Source organism: Mauremys mutica, chromosome 4 (assembly GCF_020497125.1).
Source record: "Mauremys mutica isolate MM-2020 ecotype Southern chromosome 4, ASM2049712v1, whole genome shotgun sequence".
Classification (NCBI taxonomy): Eukaryota; Metazoa; Chordata; order Testudines; family Geoemydidae; genus Mauremys; species Mauremys mutica.
This window is the reverse complement of record NC_059075.1, coordinates 7,445,135-7,467,846: the sequence shown is the minus strand read 5'-3', so window position 1 is coordinate 7,467,846 and position 22,712 is coordinate 7,445,135. Positions and strand designations below refer to the sequence as shown.

Here is a 22,712-nt window from a genome sequence, read left to right as displayed (position 1 = left end):
TCTGTGGAATAATCCTGTCTTTCAGTAGCTTCTGTTTGCCAGAAGCTGGGAATGGGCGACACGGGATGGATCACTTGATGATTACCTGTTCTGTTCATTCCCTCTGGGGCACCTGACATTGGCCACTGTCGGAAGACAGGATGCTGGGCTAGATGGACCTTTCTTCTGACCCAGTATGGCCGTTCTTATGTATGTTCAGTAGAGCGTTGGTCCTGCCACGTGGGCTTACAAGAAAGTAGAGTCTAGGTGCAAGTTTCTGATTACAGGACTTCTTTCTTCACTCAGGCAAAACTCACCTGGACTTCTCTGGGAGTTTTGCTTGAGGAAGGATTTCAGGATTTGGTCCAACATGAACAGCAATGGCCTTACTGTATAGCAACTGGTTTTACCTGGTAGGTTTGTCAGAGCTCCAGTGTCAAGTCATAGGATCATTTTATCTTGACCCAAACGTATGATTTAGTGCTATCCAGCGCTGGTGAATTTCATCCATCTCCTGCCCTGTGGCAGACAGTGCAGAGAGACCAAAAGGTGCATTACTTGCATGTCTGTGTTTGAGCAAGCTATGGAAACGCTGGACAGCAAAGGACGTCTGCACGGTGCTTCAGACCCTAACCCAGCTCTTTGTTTGCTAACTAGGAGGTGTACGTTGGGAAAGAGACGATGTGCACTGTGGACGGTCTGCACTTCAACAGCACGTACAGTGCTCGCGTCAAAGCCTTCAACAAAACAGGAGTCAGCCAGTACAGCAAGACTCTGGTCCTACAGACGTCCGAGGGTAAGACGCTTGAGCAATGTCATTGTGAAATGATACACCAGAGCCAGTGCTGCCCACACATAGGGTCTGTAAAATCCACGTCGCTTAGCATTGCGATGCAAGGAGTAACTCCACGGCTCCAGATTTAAAAAGCCAAACATTGCAAAAAAGTGACTGTGATGGGAAGAGTACAGGTTATAAGTCAGCAGGCCAGAGCAATGTCAGCAATTGTCCTCCAGGCCTTTCCTTCGCTGAATATTTTAGTGAATTACAGCGCTCTCTTGGGAGGAGAGCTGGTGATGTGATGACAGGCACTCGCTCAGAGAAAAGCATTTAGGATTTGAATGACGACAGGTTCGCACCTTGGATGGAATTGTATTATTCCAAAATGAAGCTCAAATGTCTTTAATTCCCTTTACATTAAAAAAAAATTCCAGAGAAACCAAGCACTGTGCGTGGCTGCGCTTTGATTGTAATGTATGGTGTTTAGTTACGCACTCTGTGGTATACTGTAAGGATGAGAAAGACTGTGGGACCATCTGGGGTTCTTTCTATATAACAGCAAAGCTGCACCAATTCCATGTACAAAGCTGATTACATCCACCTCCTTCAGCTGCCTCAGTTAGAATATTAAATGCTGCTGTTCAGCGTAACCAGAGGGAAACCTTTCTCTTCCTGCCTTTACATACGTCTGTCACACCAGGCAATTTATCCATCTTGGAAGGCAGGCTTGATTTTGACATTCAGGTCGGGAGTCAGACGGCTAGTTTAGAAGAATGACTTGGGAGTTAGAAACCGCAGGTAATAATCTCATGATAAAGGCTGTCAGCTCAGTGCCAGCACATCGGCAGTCCTTTAAAGTATAGTTATTAGCGGAAAAGTGACCCCTTTTTTTGTAGTTCTCCACACCTGCTGGTATTCCCTTTCCATCATTTCCAGACCCACATCGCTCCATTTTTCAAGCCAAATCCAGGTGTCTCTAACCACCAGCACCACAAGCTTAGCCTGGCTCTAGAAAACCAAGCCGTGCGCCTTCCACTTCATGCAGTTATCATCAGCGCTAGAGATACTGGAACCAGAACGTAACTAGTCGTTCTGTTGCTGGTGCATAAGGCAGTTTAAACACAGCTTGTCCGTACGCAGGAGCTGCGGCTTTTGAGTGTTGCCGAGGAAAAAGGTCTTGTGATCAGAAACCTCAGCACAGACGCGTAGGGGCAGCTTCGGATGTAGCCATTTTTACATCTCTGACTTGTCATGCGTCAGGAGATGACGCCTATTGTTCAGAAGGAAGCCATGATGCTTCCCTTTGTTTTGAGTATGTCGGCAATACAGACGGATGAAGTGTAGTGACACGTCTCGGAAGACAGAGCAGAGAGAAGCTGGAGCAAGAGCTGCTCTTCCTCCTCTGAGCTGCCGGAGAAGCAAACCTTTTCATTACAAATCCGGGGCCATATTTTGGCCTCCGACACTTACATGGCGTCCACGTGAGTTCTGTACGTGTTGGCGTGGACCGATGTGGGGCCCATGAAAAGAGCTGTAATCCCCCAAGAGCTCACAAGATGTACAGAACGACAAACCACCTCCAAAGGAGTCGGAACATTTAGGGCCCTCGACAAAGCTCTTCAGCACCGCTCCTGCTGCCAAAGGGAGAGCTGGAGAGCGGGGCTAAGCAGAGATTTTCAAGCGTGGAGGGACCCCCAGCTGCCTTAGAGCTGCTATGGCAATGCAACACCAACCAGTCCCAACCCTCACCAGCACAGGGACGGGCAGGGGTTTGGCCAGAGTACCATAACCTCTTGCACCCCCCAGCAGCGTCACAGACACTAGGGGATCATCACCAGTCAGTGTAAGTGAGAGCAGCACTGGGGCTGCTTTAATTTTTACATAAGGGGTCAGATTGGCCCTTGACTGCCCTGAGGATTATATAAATCTACACCCCTTGGCTCCTACATGAGTGGAGCTCGGCCAAACCGCAGATCTGTCCCAAGAAGCATTTCTTCAGCACTTGTACTAGAAGTTAACCACAGCAGGGTGTGAGTGTCTAATTGCCTGTATCCTGAAATGGAGCTGTACCCTTCCCTACCCTAATGGCACAGCTGGGGCAGTGTTCAGGGAGATACCTCATGAGCTGAAGGCGCTGAGCCAGATTGTGATCCCATGGTGCTTTTATAGCCATACAACTTCCACCTCCGTCTCCCCACATCACCCCCCCTATGCCAGAGGCTCTGGGAATGGGGTGTGTTGCTGGCTACACCTGGTGTGACGGCACGTCCCCTTCAGTTTCCCCACAATGATCAGCAGCCTCCTCTGGCCAAACCACTTTAAAACGTTCAGCCCTTCCAGGGGACCAGAGTCCTTCAAAAAAAGTCCCCCAAAGCCCTGAAAAAGGGAATATTTGGCACAGGCTCAACACTCAGGTGTCCTCTGGGTGGATATTTGCATTGTGGTATCCAACGTCCTCGCCTGTCCACCTGGCGCAGGCCCCACATAACAAAGGAGCCCACCAGAAGGATTCTATTGATGGTCCCAGTGCAATGGCGTCGTGCTTGGAGCTCTCTTTCCTGCATTTGCCAGGAGACAGGCTTTCAGAACAGATCGTTTGTTCACTGGAGTCTTTTTACTGAATGGCTCCTTTTTTGTTATTCCAATGAAAAAGAAAAAGAGCTAAATGTGTCCCAAAGCATTTTCTCCTCCCGGAGGCATTCAGCGCTCTTTGGGCCCAAAACAGAGAAATAAATTGTGCCTGTATTCGGCTTAAGGGTATCGGAGTGAGTCATTAAACAGACCCCTGCTGCACTGACAGCTGGCTTGGGGTATTATTTCTGGCCTATGCCGCAGAATTGGGCTTCTGAGTGCAGATTTGCATGAACTGGGTTTAGCAAAGTGCTTTATCCTTCCACTCTGCTCCGTAAAATACTGTGGGGTGTTTTAGTAGGAGTGGAAGTGAGAAGAAAAGAAGAGGAAGGAGCAAAGAGAAGAAGATCATTCGGAACATGGCTGTGCTGTTGTTACCATTGTTAATCTCTTGTTAGTAACTCGTTACTAACTGCTTAGCTGAAGGCACTTGGAGGTCTGGTTCATTTGTTTAATTACTGATTTCCAGCTCTGGCATATAGGGCCTGATCCAAAATCCACTGAAGTCAAGGGGAGTCTTTCTGTTGACTTCAGTGCGCATTGAAATAGACCCTAGGGAACTATGGGGCTTCGTGTGCCATGCCCCCACCACTGCCTGTAGTACAACCACAGGAGCAGTAAAATAAATCTTCTCTCTTAACTAGGGAGACAGTGTGAGGAGCAAGTGGGGCAGGAGGCTCAGAGGGGACGATCTGGGGAAACCTCACCGCGGTGAGGAGGAGGTAGCAATGTGCTAGTATCTCTTTGGGCACTTTCACCCTGCATGAAGAATAGGATGGTCCGTGCTGCAGGAGTTTGGCAGGGAGTGTTTTGTAAAATAAAAATGTTGAGTTTCAAGGCGGGTTCCTCGGTGATTTGAGTATCTACGAATAGGGCAGGGATAATGAGCTCAAGCGTCATGGCATGTGTAGACATAGATCCAGCTCAGTACTTCAGCTCGTGCATGAGAATGCTCCTCCAAGCCAATGGGACCGTTCTCAGGCAATAGATTCCCAAGGTGGTAGGGACCTCATAAATCTGACAGACAATCCTGATAAACATACTCTCGGTTGTCTTAAAGGGCAATTTTGTTGTCCATTTTAAGAGATTACAATTTGTTCTTGTAAGGGTCATGCTAGATGCCTGCAGCGGGGCCGGATGGACTCCTACCGATGAGGATGTTAACTGCACAGAGTCATTTTAAGCGGATAGTCCCACAAGATGAGCAAAAACATTCTCCAAGTAGCCTTTTTGTTTCCCAGAGATGAAGAGCCACATACCCCGTATTTAACCATCCGACCTAAAAATGGCAGCAGTTTGTCTGCTGTTGTTAGCAAGGAACTGAACGCAACTGTGGCTGCATGAGAGCTTGAGATCATTTCTTCTCCCCAAGTTGGTGGCAGGTTATTGTATGGGTAGCCCTGGAGAGAGGTATCCAAGCAGACGTGTCTCCTGTCTGTTCTCGGATGACGATTTATGTGACCCTCCCTTAGCAGGTTTACAGGGCATTGGTACTGTAAATGCGGACGAGCCCGACTTAATTCTATCATTGGTTGCTGATGAGATCCTTGGAGCAGGTTCAGTCCCCTGATTTGTCTTTTCTTAACTTTGTGGTGCTCAGAGTAGGTGATTTCATCGTGGTTTTAGAGCTCCAGTGAAATCAGCTTCCAAGAGAGGTCTTACAGAACGGCCTGGGTGTACTGCACTGCTCTGTAAAACCTTCAGATCGGATTAGGACCCAAGCAGACCCTCACACGAACAGCAGTTTTTCATGAGGGCAAAGGACAGGCAGGGCAAGAGGTAACTCAGATTCACTGAGCAGTGCAGACGGTGAGGATTAGAACACAACAGGAACGACTGGCCACCTGCCTTCCCCAGCAGGAAGCAGCATTGCTGCGGGTGGAGATCGTAGATCTGGCTTAAGAGAAGTGTGACAGTGTGACTCTGTGTGAGAACAGGGTTTAATCCAGACACTGAGTGCCAGAGGAGTCGTTACGGGTGCTGATAGGGAATGTCTCTGACCGCACAGCAGCCTTCTCCAAAGCTTCACATCTGTTACCCTATCGTAGGGTTGGCAGACACAAAAGTTCAAGTACCCTTTAAGGCAGGTGTACATGCTGCAGACCCTTATGCTCAGATCTCATCTCCTCCTTCCCTCCCGCTATCGCCCAGCGCCCCTCTGCCTTTTCTATCAGCTCATTCGACCAAGCGCTTTTGGATTCCAAAGAATTTAGACTAAGCAGGAGCTGCATCCAGGGCCCATCATAAGAACCAGTTACCATGTAAGGCTTTGTGCCAGGACAGGCTGCTGTATGCTGGCTCTGAATGATGGAGCCCATTCTGGTGGAGCAGGTTATCGTGAAGTCCTCTGAAAGGTAAGCAAACTAGCAGAAGGGTTGGAGCTTAGGTTTCCCATGGGTATCACAAGCCTTCAGAATCACCAGACAAGGGATGCTCACAGCTTCATCAAGAGCTTCTGCTCACAACTGCCTGCCTATGATGGGCGGAAAGGCTGTCGGGGCAGGCATCAGGGTAATGACAGTGCACTTTGGGAGTAGGGTGGTCACAAAGGACCTGCATTGCCGTGGTGGGACAATGAAATCTCACCTATACAACGTGGTTGCTTGCAGCCACTCTGAGACAGATCCGCTGCCCATTGAAGTGAATGGGAGGACTCCCAGCAGCTCCAGTAGCCATTGGATTAGGCCCTCAGATCACAGGGTTAATTCCTAACAAAACTCCTATTGGGAGGCTGAGGTGTGTTTTGATAGATGCAAAGAGTTATCCAGAAACTCTTAACCTGTGGGATGTTATTGCCAGGAGATGTTAGGAAAAACCAAATCTATAGTGGGGTTCTAAAAAGAACTAGATAAGTTAATGGAGGGTAGGTCCAGCCATGGCCCTTAGCCAAGATGGGAAGCTGGGAGTGGACAACGGGGGATGGGTCACTCGAAGATTGCCTGTTCCATTCATTCCCTCTGAAACACCTGGCATTGGCCCCTCAGAAGTCGGGATACTGGGCTGACCCAGTATGGCCCTTTTGATATTGTTAAACACGCCATCCTTTACCACCTTTGGGTGAGGTGAGTTTTTGAGGGCCCTTTTAGTAACACAGTTTAGATTAGCCTCGCAAAATTGCATTGACAGGTTACCAGCCCCACACAAAACCTTCACAGCCAGCCCTTTCCTCCGATGAGTGTAATGGACAAGAGAGGATCTGATAGCATGTAAAATACATCTGCTGGGACTTGGGTACGGTAAGATGTGCATCTCCCTCGGTGGGATACGTTACTGTGATGCCTTCCAGAATTTGCTAAAAATAGGATTTAGCCTAAGAACAGCTGATCAGATTTGTCTTCAGCTCCACAGGGATGTTTTTGATGACCCAAATATGTTTACTGGTTACAGCATCGATGATATGGTATTACTGAGTGGTATCTGTGCTCCAGAACTTCCTGTGTCCTGCTCAGCACACACGCTGCAGCACAGCCTGTGCATGTTAAAGTGTCTGCGTTCTGCACCGGGGGCTCGGCTCCGGTAATGGTTTGAAGTCAGCCCGCAGATTTCTGATGTGGGGTTTGCATTGATCTTACGTTTAGACACAGAGTCCGAAGAACAGACCCTCCCTTTTCCAGTGCCTTTGGAAAGATTTCAGCTCCGTAGAATGAGTCCTTTCTCCTCCACACTTAATCTACAACCCAGCTTCTCGGGGAGATCCTACTTTGAGCTAAGATCCTCGTCCCACCCGCTGAGCTTGCATTCTTCTTTGCAGTCTCTGAATTCAGCCGGTGAGCCGAGCACGTCTGGCATTTCCTCTTGATCTGTGCTTTTGGGCAGCTCCGAAGTATTTGTTTGTTTTGTTTTGTTTTTTTCCCATGACATTCATATGCCAGGGGGATAAGTTGTTCTGTTTGTCAGTGGCCTGCTCCCGAAGTGAAGGGAATTTGGATGATGTAGCTTTGTGATGTATGTAACAACAATACCATTGTCGCTGTCATTTAACGGCATTGATTAGGAAGCCCCAGGTCAGTGCACAGTTCCTTATAGGACAGCTATTATGAGCAAGGGAGGAGCCGTGCTGGAATTACAGGAACAGCACTGGCACACGCCTCTGAGGGAATGCTGGGGAGATACGGGACGGTTCCAGGAAAGTCAGCTGCTGCCATAAGATTTGTTCATTGCAACTCTTTCGAAGGCTGTTCGATTAACCCTCCACCCAACAGACCTTTTAAAAAGAGATGTTAAAAAACACAGAAGCCAGCAGGGCGTTGAGAGGGCCTCAACTCTTTTCATCTGAGGACTGTAGAGTCTGATTTTTAAAGGCGCTGCTCCCACTGACTTAACTTTGAGGGGTGGGTGTCAACACCTGTCAAAATCAGGCCCTCTGATATTTAAAGCCTCTTTTTCTGCAGAGGAGAGGAAAGAACATGAATAAAATTCTGAGTAGCGTGCAGGACAGCCCCCCAGGTACCCTGCCTGCCTCCATATCCCTTGCCTTAGTGGTTTGTGACAAGGGTGTAGGCTGATTCACTGTGCAAAGTGCAGCCAGAGTCTCCTTTACCTTGTGGTGAACAGCGACTAGCAAAGGAGCAGCAGGCATAGCCGATCTCTTTGGTGCTATTTCGTAATCACGGAGACCAATTTTTGCACATTTCTTATTTCTAAAGCTCCCAGGGCCTCATTCTCCCGTCGTGCCGGGTTTAAACCAGTGTCACTCCAGTGGCGTAACCCCCAACTTACTGGCTAAGCAAGGGGAGAGTGGGGTCCCTTTTATTTTGTTTCCATCTCACAACTCGGAATGAGGAATGCTGCAGCATGACAGTTGCCAGAACATACAGGGGCCCCTACCCCCTGTCAGAAACCCTTTTTTTCTTTGTGCTTTCATGTTGTTCATTGTACTGCTGTGCGCTGCTGGCTTGAACTATGTTTTGTTATTGGACGTTTTGACTTTGTGTCCAATGTACCAAGATCTATTGTAACAGCTTTGATCAATACCTGTATGTGGGATGTGTATCTTTGGGATCACAGGCTGAGGTCTGGGAAGCGGGTGGGAGTGGGGGACGGGGGTTGGAATTTTACAAACCCATCTAACCACTTTCTTCTTATTTGTCCTGCTGATGGTTAATTTGTATTACAGTAGAGCCCAGAAACCTTGAGGAAAAAAACCCTTTCGAAAGGGGGCACAGGGCACGATTCATTAAAACTGCCTCAGCAGCCATTGCATCATTTTATCCAGCCGGAGTTAAGTGCAGCGTGAGGTTCAATGAGAAATATACAAGATGTACCCTGCCTGGAGGGACCGGTGTGAATGTGCTAGAGGAAAACATTGGCCCAGAGAAAACACCTCCATTTTTTGCATGCAAATAGATTGAAACCAGTCACAGACCCATCCAGAGCAGTCCAGCCCTAAAATAGTCCAAGAAAATGGGATCGCATCATTCCCATGCTGGTTCTTCTTTCCCTCCGATGCAAAGACATCCCCTTTTCTCGATACATCGCTACGGAGTAATAAGGGAAGAACAGTTTGTATGACGCTGCAATAGCTCCTTTATCAAATTAGATACATTTGGGCCCGATTCTCTGGTGCATGCAGCCACTTTGCCCTGTGATGCTGGCAGAACCTGGCTAATGACCCTAGTCAGATTACCCCCATGCAAGGAGAATCCTCCGTTCGCACGCAGCCAATATGGAGGGTTTTAGACTATGTCCTTCCTGGCCATTAGGGAAAAGGGGGATGTGGGTGGTGAACTCCTACACTGTGCAATCCCCTGTGTCAGCCCTTTGGAGCTGTCCGCAGCCAGTAGTTACAGCAGTCTCCTGGCTGCACATGGGAGCTCCACGGTAGGTCATGGGAACCATGGAAGGAGGTTGCATAGCACCTGCACACACTCACTCTGGCTCTGCTCAGTGGTCAGCCTCTAATTTTCATGAGTACCAAATGCCATCAGTAAATGCTCAGTGTAGTGTCCTAGAATGACGCTTAGCTCTCTCTCAGAGGCACTGTAGCATAATTACTCTTAAAATACGGCAATAGCTAAACTAGAGTTAGGTAGCTACAGAAAAGCCAACTACGTTAACATGAAAAGTGATCAAGGACTCGGTCAATCTTAATTCACTTGCCCCTTTTTTGGGGGCGGGGGTGGATTTCAAATGATTTTTGAAGAATAACTAGATATTCTCCATCTTACTGGAGAAAGTTCTCTCTGAGTCAGATGCTGTCTACCCATCTTGTTCTGATTTCTTTCCCCAGAGGAAGTCACAGACAGTATTTTTGAGCATGCAGCATGTAAGGAGATTTACCGAATGGGGAAAACATTTACTTTTTGCTGCTAGAGGCTCTTTTTCAGAGGCCAGTACAATCCATTGGACTCTAATGAAAATACAGGCCAGGATCTTCAAAAGTGTCGACTGATTTTGGATACTTTGGGTTTTTAGGTTCCCACCCTGAGACACTTTAAAGGGCCCTGATTGTCAGAGGGCAAGTGTTCAGCTCTTTCTGGAAATCAGACCCCTTCAAGGAGTCTCTAAGTTGGGTACCCAAAATCACTAGTCACTTTTAAAAATCTTGAACATGGTCTTTGGCTTTTAATGAATCAGGCCTCAAGTGATTGGATCAAATGGATAATTTTGTAAGTGTTTACAAGTATTTTTTGTGAGACTGGTTGTTACGTCTGAGCTTTGATGTGTGAAATATAGTATCTCTTTATAGGATGCAATTTTGAGACACAGTCAGCGCCTTACTCTCAATTAGGCAAGTATATTTATTACAATTAAGTGGTTCTTACTTTGTGTTGGTCATTTTTTTATATTTTATTTTTATGCTAAGCCTTTTTTTTTGACAAAGTAAATAGACAGCTCACTATAATCAAAGACTGTTTCCTACTTTACACCCGGTTTCTCCAATCCCATCCCAGTGATTTGAATGAGGAATGGTCATTTCGGTTTGGTGTGAAAGGAGTTGTAAGTTCTTCCGCTTGTTGGTTTTAAAGAGAAACCTGAAGCTGGGCTGTGGAAATGGACTCCCCATCAAACTCTTATCCTTAAAATGAAATACATTTGGACCCCACCTGACTAAGGTACTTAAGCATGTGTCAGACTTTAAGTACATGATTAGTCCCATTGAAGGTAACTGGACTGTTCATGCACTCAACGTTAGTCATTGACCTGGCTGAATCAGGAATTTGGGTCTGATTTTTACAGGTGCTGAAAACCTGCATTTCCTGGTGATTTCTGTTGGAGTAGCAAACGCTCTGCAGCTTGCAAAATCAGGCCCCTTAATTCTTTTTGGAAAAAGCAAACCCTTTTAAGATGACCCAACTCAGCTAAATTCACCAAATGATTCATGCACTGTGTAGTTTAACGCGCACTTCATTTACAAGGCAGGCCCATGGTGAGTCCATGTATACACAAATTTCAGGACATGGGGAGAAAAAAAAGATTCATACAGTACATGGAAAAGTATGTGAGCAAAACAAATATTTCTGAATTCTTTATTTTAATAAATGCCAATTTTACTTCCTGTTTCTTTCCTGCATGCCTTTCATTTGGAATGACAACAGTTGACATTAAAAAACTGGTGGCAGGTATGGAACCCTTTATATTGAGTTATAAAACCAGTAAGAGACCTTCTAAAATGTTAAAATGTATTACTGGCACACGGAACCTTAAATTAGAGTTAATAAATGAAGACTCGGCACACCACTTCTGAAAGGTTGCCAACCCCTGCACTAGACCATAACACCCCCCAATCTTTGAGTAAAAGTTTGCAGGATCAGGCTCCATGACTCTGGTGTCGCTGGTCTGCCAGTTACCAGGCTAGGGATCAATAGCCTCCATCAGTGATTCCATGCCCACAGGGATAATTTTTGAGCAAGGAGCCCTTCTCCTATGGGTAAATTCTACTGAGCCAGTCCAGTCTCTTTCTACCTTCCTCTGAGTTTATAGCAAGCCAGTTCCCTGCTGTACTTGGTGATAAGCGCCGCCTAAGTCCACTGCTGAACCTCATGGTTGAGCTCCCTTCCTGCAAGGTGGCGTGTGGTGCTTCTCATCCCCTCTGTGTGGCTTTGTTGTTGGAATGGATTGTGTCAGCCGTACTAAACAGCTATCCTTTGTGTATTTCCAGTGGCCTGGTTTTCGTTCGATCCCGGCTCTGCACACTCTGACATCCTCTTTTCCAATGACAACCTGACTGTCACCTGTAACAGCTATGATGACAGGATTGTGCTGGGGAAAACTGGCTTTTCCAAAGGGCTCCATTATTGGGAGCTGTCGATCGATCGTTACGATAACCACCCAGACCCGGCCTTTGGCGTGGCTCGTGTTGATGTCCTCAAGGATGTCATGCTAGGAAAGGACGACAAAGCCTGGGCAATGTATGTGGACAATAACCGGAGCTGGTTCATGCACAACAATTCACACACCAACAGGTATGCCACAAACCCTGGAATCAGGTCTTCTCTAGACTGTCTTTCTCTCAGAGATCAAGGCCCAAACTCAACCCTGATGTAAGCCACTCCTTCAATGGCAGCTGCACACATGTACACTGGGAATGGATTTGCTCGCTACAGCCTAAGGTGAAGGAAGTCCTTATGCTTAGCATAAACTAGGGGCAGTTCAGACATCCTTGGTGCTGTACCTGCTACAAGAACTCTTCACCTACTGTGCTAAGAATGAAATGATCCCAGTCTGTCTCTGCTTCCTAGTCCTCTGAACGTTCCTCCGTCTATCCGTGCAGAACATTTCACCACTCGTGAGTAATGCACTCATCCCACACTCGTGCCAATAAACCTTTATCGCTTTTATACTGCTAGACTGAGGTGTAGAAATTCTGTCTCCATTTTTCCGTGCAAGCCAGTTTGTCAGGAGAGTACGCTTGTTTTGTAAGCAATGTGTTCTTCCCACAGGCTCTTTCGCCCTTTCACTGGTAGCGTATGGCTAACGACGAAGTGCAGTTGGCCACCACTAGACCGGATGAGCAGATGGAAGCGCTCTGCTCAGCCAGTCATGTGATCTAGGTGGTTGTAGGTGGGTGAGACCCACCTGGATGCCATTAGCATTGAGCTCAGAGGATTATTCTAATTCTGGTTGTGTTTGAGATGAGACTGGCATGTGCAACCATCTTAGAATACACTCTGTGGAGGGGTCTCGTAGCTCCTGTGGCTCTGCGGTACTTTTAAAGTGACAGCGTGTTACCCTTTTGTGTCTCCTACGTGTTCCCTCCACATCATTCCCTATGACGCTTCCTTACCTGGAGGGAAAGGAACAAGGGAAAATGTCTGCAGGCACCATACAGTGGAGGAACATGTAATGGTATTAAGTTGTGTCCATCAGGCTGTCCATTGTTACTGTCAATCTTAACATGGAAACAAGAGTTCCCCGTACAGTGCAAAGCTATTTTATGGCCCTTGGGACCCCCGCATAGGGTTTGGGAGTCTTTGCATTGACTGCAATGGGAGCTGGATCAGCTGCTAAGTGAAAAGTGAGACTCAATAGTAATACAGACTAGAATTTGAAAAGTGGTGACAGACTGTGATGTTTGTTACGTGTTGTGGAACACCAGACTTTGGCGTGTGGCCCAGTCTTACAGCACTAGTGTATAGGATTGGGGGAGATGCTCTGATTGTGTAATGTTGCCTTACTTCTTTTATCATAGGTTCTATAATCCACACACAGTCTGGGCCAAATGTGGGGATCCATACTCAGTCCCCACTGACTTCCCAGGTGGCTCCTTAGGAACGGCTGAGACGCAGTTTTAAAAGTTCAGAGAAGCCAACCTTTTCCCAAGTCTCTGCAAACAGTGTGATTGTCCTCTGGGGCGCAATTCCGCCCTGAGACACACCTCCCTGCAAACACTTCCGCTGAAAATAATGGAAGCCCAGTGTGTGTATCCAAGGGGCAGAATCTGGCCATTCATCGCTAGGCTACAATATTGTGCAGTTAGTGTGTACACGTGTATTTGTCCCTTGAAGTGTTTTTAGGCTGCACTGTTTCACTGGAAACTGCCAGGAATCAGGGACAGGGCTGGATTTCCAATTAGCTACAGTAGGCACATGCCTAGGGGCACCGGCATTCTAGGGGTGCCGTACCTCTCTAAAACTGCGTGAAACACTAAGTCAGCTGTAGGCGTGGGGACGCTGAAGATGCTGTGCCTGGGGCGCGTAACGTGTGAATCTGGCTCTGATCAGGGGTGGTGGTGTGTGCATTTCAAGGAAGCCATTCCGTACAAACGCTGTAGCAAGGACTGTGCTGGCATTAAGTGATGCACATCATCTGACTTCCTCTTTCCCCAACAGGACCGAAGGGGGAATAACAAAAGGTGCCACAGTTGGAGTGCTCCTTGACTTAACCAGGAGGACCCTAACATTTTCCATCAACGAAGATCAGCAAGGTCCTGTGGCTTTTGAGAACATGGAGGGCCTGTTCTTCCCTGCCGTCAGTCTGAACCGGAATGTACAGGTATGTGCTTCGTCAGAGAAAGAGGTTTCACAGCAGCAGCATATACCTGATGGCGAGCTCCTGCCTTTGGAGCACTGTCTTTCTGTACATTTAGCACCATTCTTATCCACTAGGGTGTTCTCAACAGTGTAAGAAAAACCTCAGCAGCTGCTAGAAGGGGTGAGAACCTTTGTGGAACAGGGCAGTTTGAAAGAGTAAATGTAATGACCCAGGTCACTGGTGAGCCACTGACATCAAGCTGTGCCTCTGGACAGCACATAGCTTGTTCCTTGTGCTTCTTCTCTCCCATGGGCGGCAGGAGAACAGGAATGCCACTGCCTTTGGCTCAGTAGCGCTTGGCCAGGAACATCCTCCTTAGCAACATCTTTATCAACATCCTCCGGGAATCGCACTAGTTATTAAAAGTCTCCCTGTAAAGGCGCGGGACTCACCCCTGCGGCGCCTCCTGCTGGTCGTCTCAGGGAATTAGCTCTTTTCCAGCCTGGGCGCCCTCTGCAGGCCGCTGTCCCGCTTGTAGCTGGCCCTGTGTCGCTCCCAGACCCCCGTGCCCCTTTACTCTGGGTCTGCCCCCTGACAATACCCCCACCAGTCTCTATGGGTCTCCCCTCTCTGGGAATCCCCTCAACCCTCTAATCCCCACCTTGCCTCCGTCTGGGCTACTGCCAGTCATCACCAAGCCCCCGCTCCCTGGGGCAGACTGCAGTGTAAAAACCACTCATCACAGGCGAGGGGGTTCGGACCTACTGCCTTCCTCTGCCTCCCAGTACCTCTGTAGGCCTTGGACCAGGCCCTGCAGCCTGGGAGTTGCCAGCCTGGAGCTCCCCTGCTCCTCTGGCCTTTCCCCAGCCCTGCTTCACTCCCAGTTCCCTTTCTGCAGGCAGCCAGGAGAGAGACTCCTCCTGGGCCTCTGGCTCACAGCCTTCTTCTAAGGGCCAGCCGGGCCCTCATTAATCCAGCCACAGCGGTGGCTGCTTTCCAATCAGCCCAGCCTGTCCCCTGCCACAGCCCTCTCCCCGGGCCGTTTTCAGCCCTTCAGGGCAGGAGTGGGATAACCACCCCGCTACACTCCCGTGTCCCACTGGTGTGATTCCAAGGATGGTCTGCATCCTGTTCCACACACAGCAGTTTCAAACACGGGCTCTTTTGAGCTCTTGGCCATTCACGAACGCGAGCTCTGCAGCGAAGACAGGGAGACCGTTTGATGTTTCTCTTGCTCTGAACTAATCTGCAATTTTTAGTCTCAATTATTATTTTCTCCTATCCCCCTTATTGTCCTCTTCCCGGCGTTATTGGTTTCATTCACTCAGCAGACGCTTTCACTGAGCCTGGTTTTGGCCTGCCCATTTTATCGCCCTAAGCACTGCAGCATTGCCACAGGCTTGTTAAAATCTTCCTAGAAGATGCCAGGAAGAAATAAGCTTGAATCGGTTAAGTCAGGACATTTCAGGCAGTTTGATGAGGTGCCCACGTAGTAGGTTCAGTTGCTTATTTTGGGCAATATTATGGACATCAACGGTAATCTTCCCTAGGCAGGAGAGCGAGACACAATGCAGCCATGAGCTCTGTCCAGCACCCATGAATCAATGGAAAGAGTCCCATTGACGTCAGTGGGATTTGGATCAGGCCCTTGAGCACAAGGGGGGAATTGGCTGGAAGTGCAAACATTACTGCACCATGCTGTGTGGGCAGGTTGTGGGCATAACCTGCCCAGGAACACACCTGTAGTGGCAGGAGAGCAGCACTGGGAGGAGCCTTTGCGTCCCATTTTCTAGAGGTGGCGCGAATGCAGCTGATGATTGAATTTTTCCAGCTACTGGGGTAGCATTGTGCCCGAATAAAGGGCATCCCCCATCTCCGTGCCCTCTAAGAACCATAGTCTGACTCTTTCTTCACAGCTGATCCAGCGTTAACCTGATTTTTTGGAAATCTGAGACTCTGGTGATCTATTCGGAGAACCATTATTAAATTGCTAAGCCACACAGTCCTCAGTAAGATTATGATTTTGAGCAGTGACAGTGTGTTCAACGCTCTGTCGTACTTGTATGTGTATCTTTGTATGTGTGCAAGGGTGTGCTACACATATACAAGCACCATTGCTCAATGAGTTTAATTCCCATCTCTACATCCGTTACTTTGTCCTAAGAGAGGAGAATATTTATCAAACCCCATTGCTTCCTGAGAGATCACTAGAAGAGATAAAGTTTAAAATCCCCAAATAATAGAGACACCCAAGGAGATGCTGATAAAAGTACTGCTAATAAACTTAAGACGTTCATTAGCCTTTTCCTCCAAAGGTGTGTGAGTAACTCAAATGGCTTTATTAGGATTCAGAAGACTTTATTTTGGATAAAATCATTTGTAAATTTGACTCTAAAACCCCGACGTTATTTTGTAAGTAAAGGAGTTATGCTTCCTTCCCACGATGAATATGAGAAAATTTAACTGTTCAGAAAGGAGAATTAATCTGAGAAGGGACAACTCTACACAGTTGTATGCATATCAGCAACCTAGACAACAAAGCAAGCTACAGACTCTGTGACACTGTTCACAAAAACTGGCAATCCTCATAGGTTTTGAGACTGTGGGTCAGCCAGTTACAAGAACAGCCTGACGGGATATTTTCCCTAACCAGAAATCCAGCAGTGGTTTGGCCGTCTCACTGGTTGGTTGATGAAGTCTTCTCTTTGTGAATCATTTTCCTGAGAAAAGCAAATATCTGCAGAGATTGTCACAGACACCAAGGGGAGCGAGGGAGTTGGGCGCCTGATTCCCTTTGGTGCCTTTGAAATCCTCTCCATTGCATACTCCTTGTCCTGCCACAAGTGCTGCATCTGTAGCTGCTCAGTTATCAATGAGGGGAAAGCCCCTTCCCATGTCTATCTTCCCGCCCAGAGAAAATGCTACCAGGGGAATCTGCTGCTGCCGCAGACCGGCTGTGACCAGCAATGCCTTGGAACACAGCAGAGGCGCTAAGGGCAGGGAGACAGGCAGAATTCCTGGAGCCCACAGTTGTTCTAGGGACCCAGCATCCCCACAGAGCCTTTCCCCTGGAGCTCGGCGCAATCCGTCCTGTGATCCCTGCTCCTCTTATTACCGATCACATGTGGGTGATGCTCTTCTGGTGCCACCCGGCGTGTCCTGCTCTGTGGCCTTTGCCTTGCGTCCTGCTCTTGGTTCTGCACAGGGATGGACGGCTGAGTGTGCATGAAAGGTACCGTGTCAGGACAGGCCTGCCAAAGACGTCAGGAGAGCATCACTGGCGTGCTCGGCACCTCGGGTACAATGGGGAGGAGGCAGCGGGGATGAGGCAGCAGCAGGGAACACCGAAAGAGGGGACAAGGAGGAGAGGCGTGGAGACGATGAATTTTACAGGGGAAGGATGCATGGCCGGGGGCCCAGGGCTCCCAGTAACTCACTTGGCTGCCCTCTATCACAGCAGGGACCTTTCCTCGGTACAGATTCCTCTGGGCATTTTGGAAGACTGGTGGTTTTTAAAGATGGGAAACAGCTTGAATCATCGTGGGATGAGAACGGTGCAAGTTACACCCTATCAGCCAGATCCAATCAGGGAGCCCCTGTGTCCTGCCGAGTGCTCTGTGCCCCTCCTCTCACACTGCTCCTGCTGCTGCTACGTGTGCCGCTGATGGCAATACGCACGCGCCAGGGACTGCGGGTCCGCCACAGCCCTGATGCGCCGTGGCCTGCAGCCTGTTTCGCTAGTCAAGCCGAGCAGCCAGGGCACGCTTGTAAGCCAGAGCAGAATGCCAGCCGCTCGCAGCGCTGCTTGCGCGTGGTGTTTAGACCCCGTACTCTCTTAAGCAAAGTCAGGGTTTCGCCCCAGGGGTGGGAGAATGCAGATTGCTCTCTGGTAACAGGGCTGTCGTTGCAGGTGACGCTCCACACTGGTTTGCCGGTCCCCGAATTCTATACTTCCAGGGCATCCATGCAGTAATGAGACTACAAAGCCAGCTGCCTTTTCTCAGGATGAGTCAAGAGAGCTGCTTTACTTTGTCAAGAAGAGACCTCATCGGAGCCGGGGAATCTTTGGTCAGCTGGTAACTGGAGACCAGGGAAAACCAAAAACAAAAGCGAGAAGAGAAGAGAAGAAACTGGCCTTCTCCAGTCTTTGTACTCCACGACCGCACGGCAAACCCGCTTGGCGTCTCTGGCACCGTACTGTGCGCGTTTGCTTTGCTGTTTAGCTCTTTTGGCTGATAAAGTACCTAGATAGCCTGAGATGTTTCTCTGTGTCAGCTTTTCGGTTTGGGTCATTGGTTTGATTTGCGGTTATTTTTAAATGTTGGCTTTTCATTTCCTCATAACTGTGTGGTTGCTGTTGACCAGTTTAGCTGCTGCCATCGCAAGTGAAACCCTTCCAATAACTTTTGACTGAGTTATACATCAGACAAAAGATGCTGTCTGAAGAAACCAGGGAGAGACTCGGGGTGGGGGGAGGGGGACCCCTTTGTGGGCAAGCATTTGCTGATGCCAGTCAAATTACCTCCAGTGAAGTTTCTTTCCCTGTGGCCTTTCCTGTGCAGTACCCTCAAGCATATCTGTAGACATTGGTCTTGGATTACCAGTTAGTCTGTACAGAGCCAGGTGGAATGCATCAAGTATTTGGAGACAGTCATATCTATTCTAGCAGATAGGGCCAAATTCTTCCTTCACGCATGGATGTGGCTCACAGGGAAGTCAGTGCATCCCTGGGCAGGATTTGGCCCAAAGATATTACTTTTAAATCCCGCGAGGTTTGCCAGGGCTGCATCAGCCCACTGGAATTCAGACGGATAGGCAGCCTGAGAAGATAATTACATTTCTGATGTGACGATCACTTGGTTTCAGCAGAATGATTAGATGTTCATTGAACAGCTCTGGTTCTATAATTTATCATTTACAAAGGCTTTTCTGTTTCGCTCAGTAGGTGGGCCGGGCTGTTTACCATCCTCCTGTTCCCAGGCGCTGCAAGGCAGCGCGGATTTGCGAGAGGACTTGAGACGAGCACTTGAACCCATTCAGTGGCTTTATAAACTGCGCTCTACATAACGGTGCCAGCTGACACGGTGCTGCCATATCTCACAGGGCCTGCAGTTGGCCCTTGTGATATTAGCATTTATTTTTTTATAGCTACAGCGAAAACCTAGCCTTAAAAAGCCACCCGACAGTGTCCTTTTTTTCATAGAGAGGATTCATTCTGTTCCGAGGTTAGCTTCACTTGGGGATCAGGAGAGAACAGAAAGAGAAGAGGAAAGAGAGAGTCAGAATCACAGTCCATGGCATTCACATTCTCAGGAATAAACATGCTTGTTGCCATGCCTACCTGTGCCTAACATCAACTCGAGTTACATTCTGCTGCCATTCACAAACTTAACTTTCTGGTAATTCAGACAAATGTCACATGTAAAAACGACAGATTATTACCACTGTGTTTAAATGCCAGAACGTTAACTTTTACCGTTTCTGTAGTGAAGAGACTGCATGCCGCATGTTACTACGCTTTCCTTTGGTTGATGACACTCTCTAGATTAGTTTCAGGGGCTGGAGAAAGACTCCGTTTTGTTGCCCACCATTTGCCAACTTGCCAAGCAATTGAGTTTGTTGAAAAAACATAGTTAATTGAACTGGGGATAGGGTGGGAGGGGAAGCTAATGGAATAATGTTCCAGCAAAAAGACATATGTAAATAGAGAATCATTTCCTTTTAGTGCTTACCATTCTATTTAGAATGTTCTTATTTGTTATATCGTTGTTCTAGTATTAAGTTTACCTAATTTATTGAATGGGTGCTATCTTGTTCATTTAAACCTATTAGTTTATCTCAGCTACAGAAGAGCTGTGTTGCAGGACAACGCTGATCTGTTATTTGTTTAATTTCTTATGAGACTCAGTTGCCGGGCCACTGTGGACTCGTTTTTCATAGTCGTTATCTTCCCAGTTCTTTATGATGTTCATGATGCTTATTAGATTTCTAGTGACTTGTACCACGTAGTTTACGCTGTACTGCAATCATAGCTGCGTACAGCTGCTGTACTACAGAAAAGTGTTTGCTGTTCTAATAAATGACTTTTATGAGAGAACTGCATGGGTCCCCCGAGTGTCTTTCGGTTTTCCTTGTGCAGTCACTGGGGGTATTTACCGTAGTGACAGAATTTCCTGTGTTCGGAGCAGGAGAGACTTAGAGGCCAGCTGGCCACCTCCTACGTTCTCTGTGACCGGGAAGGAGGCCTGCGTGTCAATGCCATTGACACAGGGACTAGTGTGTCGGTAAGCAAGTGCGAGGAGCCTGGGAGGATCCCCCGCTACACAGAGCACAGGGAACAAATCAAGCTGGACCTGGTGTGTGGGCTCCACACGGGAGAGGGAAGAGAGCAGGAGCTAGTAGGACTCACTCCTCCACTTCCTTTCCAGAAACTCCCACAGGGACAGCTGTGCAGACATGCCCAGGCAGGTATATCGCCCCGTGGCCGACCATCTTTTCAGTGTTGCATTGCAGGATGTCGTGTGGGGTCCCTGCCGAAAGCTAAGAACTAGCAGATTGTCGTGGTTATTGCAAGATGGTTGTACAGGAAACGATTTCAGAGTGATGTAACGTAGGCTATTCTGCTCCAAAACTGCTGGAAGGGAAACTTGTCACCTGAGGCTGGGGAGGTCTCAGAACTGACTCAATCAACACTGAGAACACTCAGTATCCATGGGGCCAGCGCAAGCCCTGTGTTTACTGTGCAGCCCAGATGCAGGCTTGAGCATTTACAAAGACAAACTAACCCCAAGAAAAGTCTCTGAACAGAGGACCCCCACCCCCGGGCTACGAGACAATAGTCTGTAACTGTATCAGAGAAGAAGACAGGGCACAAGATATTATCTATTCGGGAGGAGACACTCTACCAACGGGAGGGTCTCCTGAGAGGGGGATCCCAGCTTTCTTTGATAAGCATAGGCTAAAGATTGCCTTTCATGTTCTTCTTTTATCTGTAACCTTATGTTTCCAACCCCCCTGTACTTGCTTTTATTTGAATCTACCTCCAACGCTGTTAAATAAACTTCAATTTGTTTTGACTATAGACACATCTAAGTGCCTTGTGCTAAGGGGAGTGTTAAACTGAGGTGACACCGGTGAATTGGGGATGCACTGCTCTACACAGGCAGCGGGTTGGCGTGCATTGCGGGTTTCCAGAAGATAAGAGGTGGGCATTTGAGTGTAACAAAGTGGGTGTGTAACTTACTAGCCTGAACTAGGAAAGAGCAGAGCTCAGGGAGCCCGGAGCAGAGCGCCTGTGTTGTCAGCAGATGGTGGCTGAGGTGTTTTTCCCCTGGTGGACACAGACAGGGCTCCCTCCTGCTGTGAGCAGGTGGTAGCGATGCACTGCAGACAGCTGGGTTCACCCGGCAACGTGTGGATCCCGGCTGTGATGCTACAGGCTGTCAGAACAGTGAGATTGTTATGAACAGCATGCTCATAATCACATACGCAAATAAGGTTATTGCTGCCCTGTAGTGAGTCGGTGTGGCTCCCCTCCTGCCCAGCAGAGGGAGCTCCCTCCCAGACACCCAAGTGGGCGGAGCTACCGCCACCTGTCCCGCCCCCCGGAAGTCACGGGGCGGGACAGGAAGTAGAAAAGCCGGCAGCCAGAGCTCAGTCAGAGCCCAGCCACCGCCGAGAGCAGACGTGCTGGCGGGAGCTCCTGACTAGGAACCCTCCAGGGCCCGAGGCAGCTGCCCTGACTGGCCGGAGCTTCCTCGCGCCCGGTACGACGAGGAGCCGCCGGAGCTTCCCTGTGACCGGTATCCAGAGGGGCCGCTGGAACTCCCCCGCGCCCGGTACGAAGAGGAGCCGCCGGAGCTTCCCCGTCCCTGCTGTTACCCGGAGGAGCCGCCTGACCGTGCCGGGTCGGACTTCCCGGAGGAGCTGCCGGACCTGCCACCAAGCCCTGGTCCCGAGGAGCCTATGCAGTTAGACTGGCCTGGATCCGGTGCGACCGACGAGGTAGGCCCTGAGGGGGATATGGACAGTAGCCCGGGGGTAGCCGATCCCTGTCAGGCTACAGAAGCAGAGGTCCCGATGTCAGTGTGTTGCGGTCAGGACCCCACTGACCAGCGGCAGTGATAGCCGCTGCTAGGGCCCCGGACTGGGACACAGTGGAGGGGGCGGGCCTGTGTCCCCCCTGCCATCCCACTCACGGGTGGCAGTTTTCCCCCTCACCCAGGTGTAAGGACCTGGGCCTATACGCCTACTGTTGCTGCTCACCCCTGCTTCAGAGGGCCTGAGCTCAGTGACTAATTGCTGCTCACCCCTGCTTCAGAGGGCCTGAGCTTAGTGACTATTTGCTGCTCAGAGGGCCTGAGCTTAGTGACTATTTGCTGCTCAACCCCTGCTCCAAAGGGCCTGAGCTCACTGTACTGTTTACTGCCCGGCCCCTGCAGCCAAGGGCCTGAGCTTATTGTTCTGCACTGCCGCTCAGCCCCTGTACCGAAGGGCCTGAGCATTCTAAGACTGTTTCCTGTCGCTCAGCCAGCTAGAGGAGACAAGGAGCGAGTCGGTGTGGCTCCCCTCCTGCCAACAGGAGAGTCGAGCCCCGGCGCAACCGATTACACGCCCAGACAGGCTGAACCCCCCTGTGGGAGTCAAACCCGGCTGTGTTCTCTGGAGCAACCCCAGAGGCTGCAGTGCCATTCTCAGGGCTAGACTGGGTGCCCATGCAAGGCCGTGAGAGGGAGACAAAGAACTCTGAACCCCCACCTCTAGTTAGAGCCCCCTGATTATCTAATCCAAGGCCACAGCATCCTCCCTCCCTTTTCTTTGCCTCCTCCACAGGGGACCATGGGGGCTTTGCCTGCCCTCGCTCTCCCCCCAGGAGAAAGGAAGGGAAAGAAACAGAGCCTGCGTGTTCTGT

The 22,712-nt window shown here is 49.1% G+C and overlaps 1 protein-coding gene across 11 annotated transcripts in view; it reads left to right on the top strand.

Moving 5' to 3' along the window:
- Positions 1–19,910, top strand: part of TRIM9 (tripartite motif containing 9) — a 127,908-nt gene extending 107,998 nt beyond the window's left edge. For 3 of the 11 annotated variants that reach the window (XM_045014156.1, XM_045014154.1, XM_045014153.1), the window contains exons 7-13: positions 637–775; positions 6,967–7,155; positions 10,077–10,118; positions 10,927–10,950; positions 11,490–11,793; positions 13,660–13,822; positions 17,712–19,910. In XM_045014156.1, coding sequence (XP_044870091.1) covers positions 637–775; positions 6,967–7,155; positions 10,077–10,118; positions 10,927–10,950; positions 11,490–11,793; positions 13,660–13,822; positions 17,712–17,774 — 924 coding nt within the window. In that variant the 3' untranslated portion in view covers positions 17,775–19,910. The remainder of the gene's footprint in view (positions 1–636; positions 776–6,966; positions 7,156–10,076; positions 10,119–10,926; positions 10,951–11,489; positions 11,794–13,659; positions 13,823–17,711) is intronic. The other 8 variants (XM_045014163.1, XM_045014162.1, XM_045014160.1 and 5 more) reach the window with 4 other exon arrangements.
- The last annotated feature ends 2,802 nt before the right edge of the window (positions 19,911–22,712 follow it).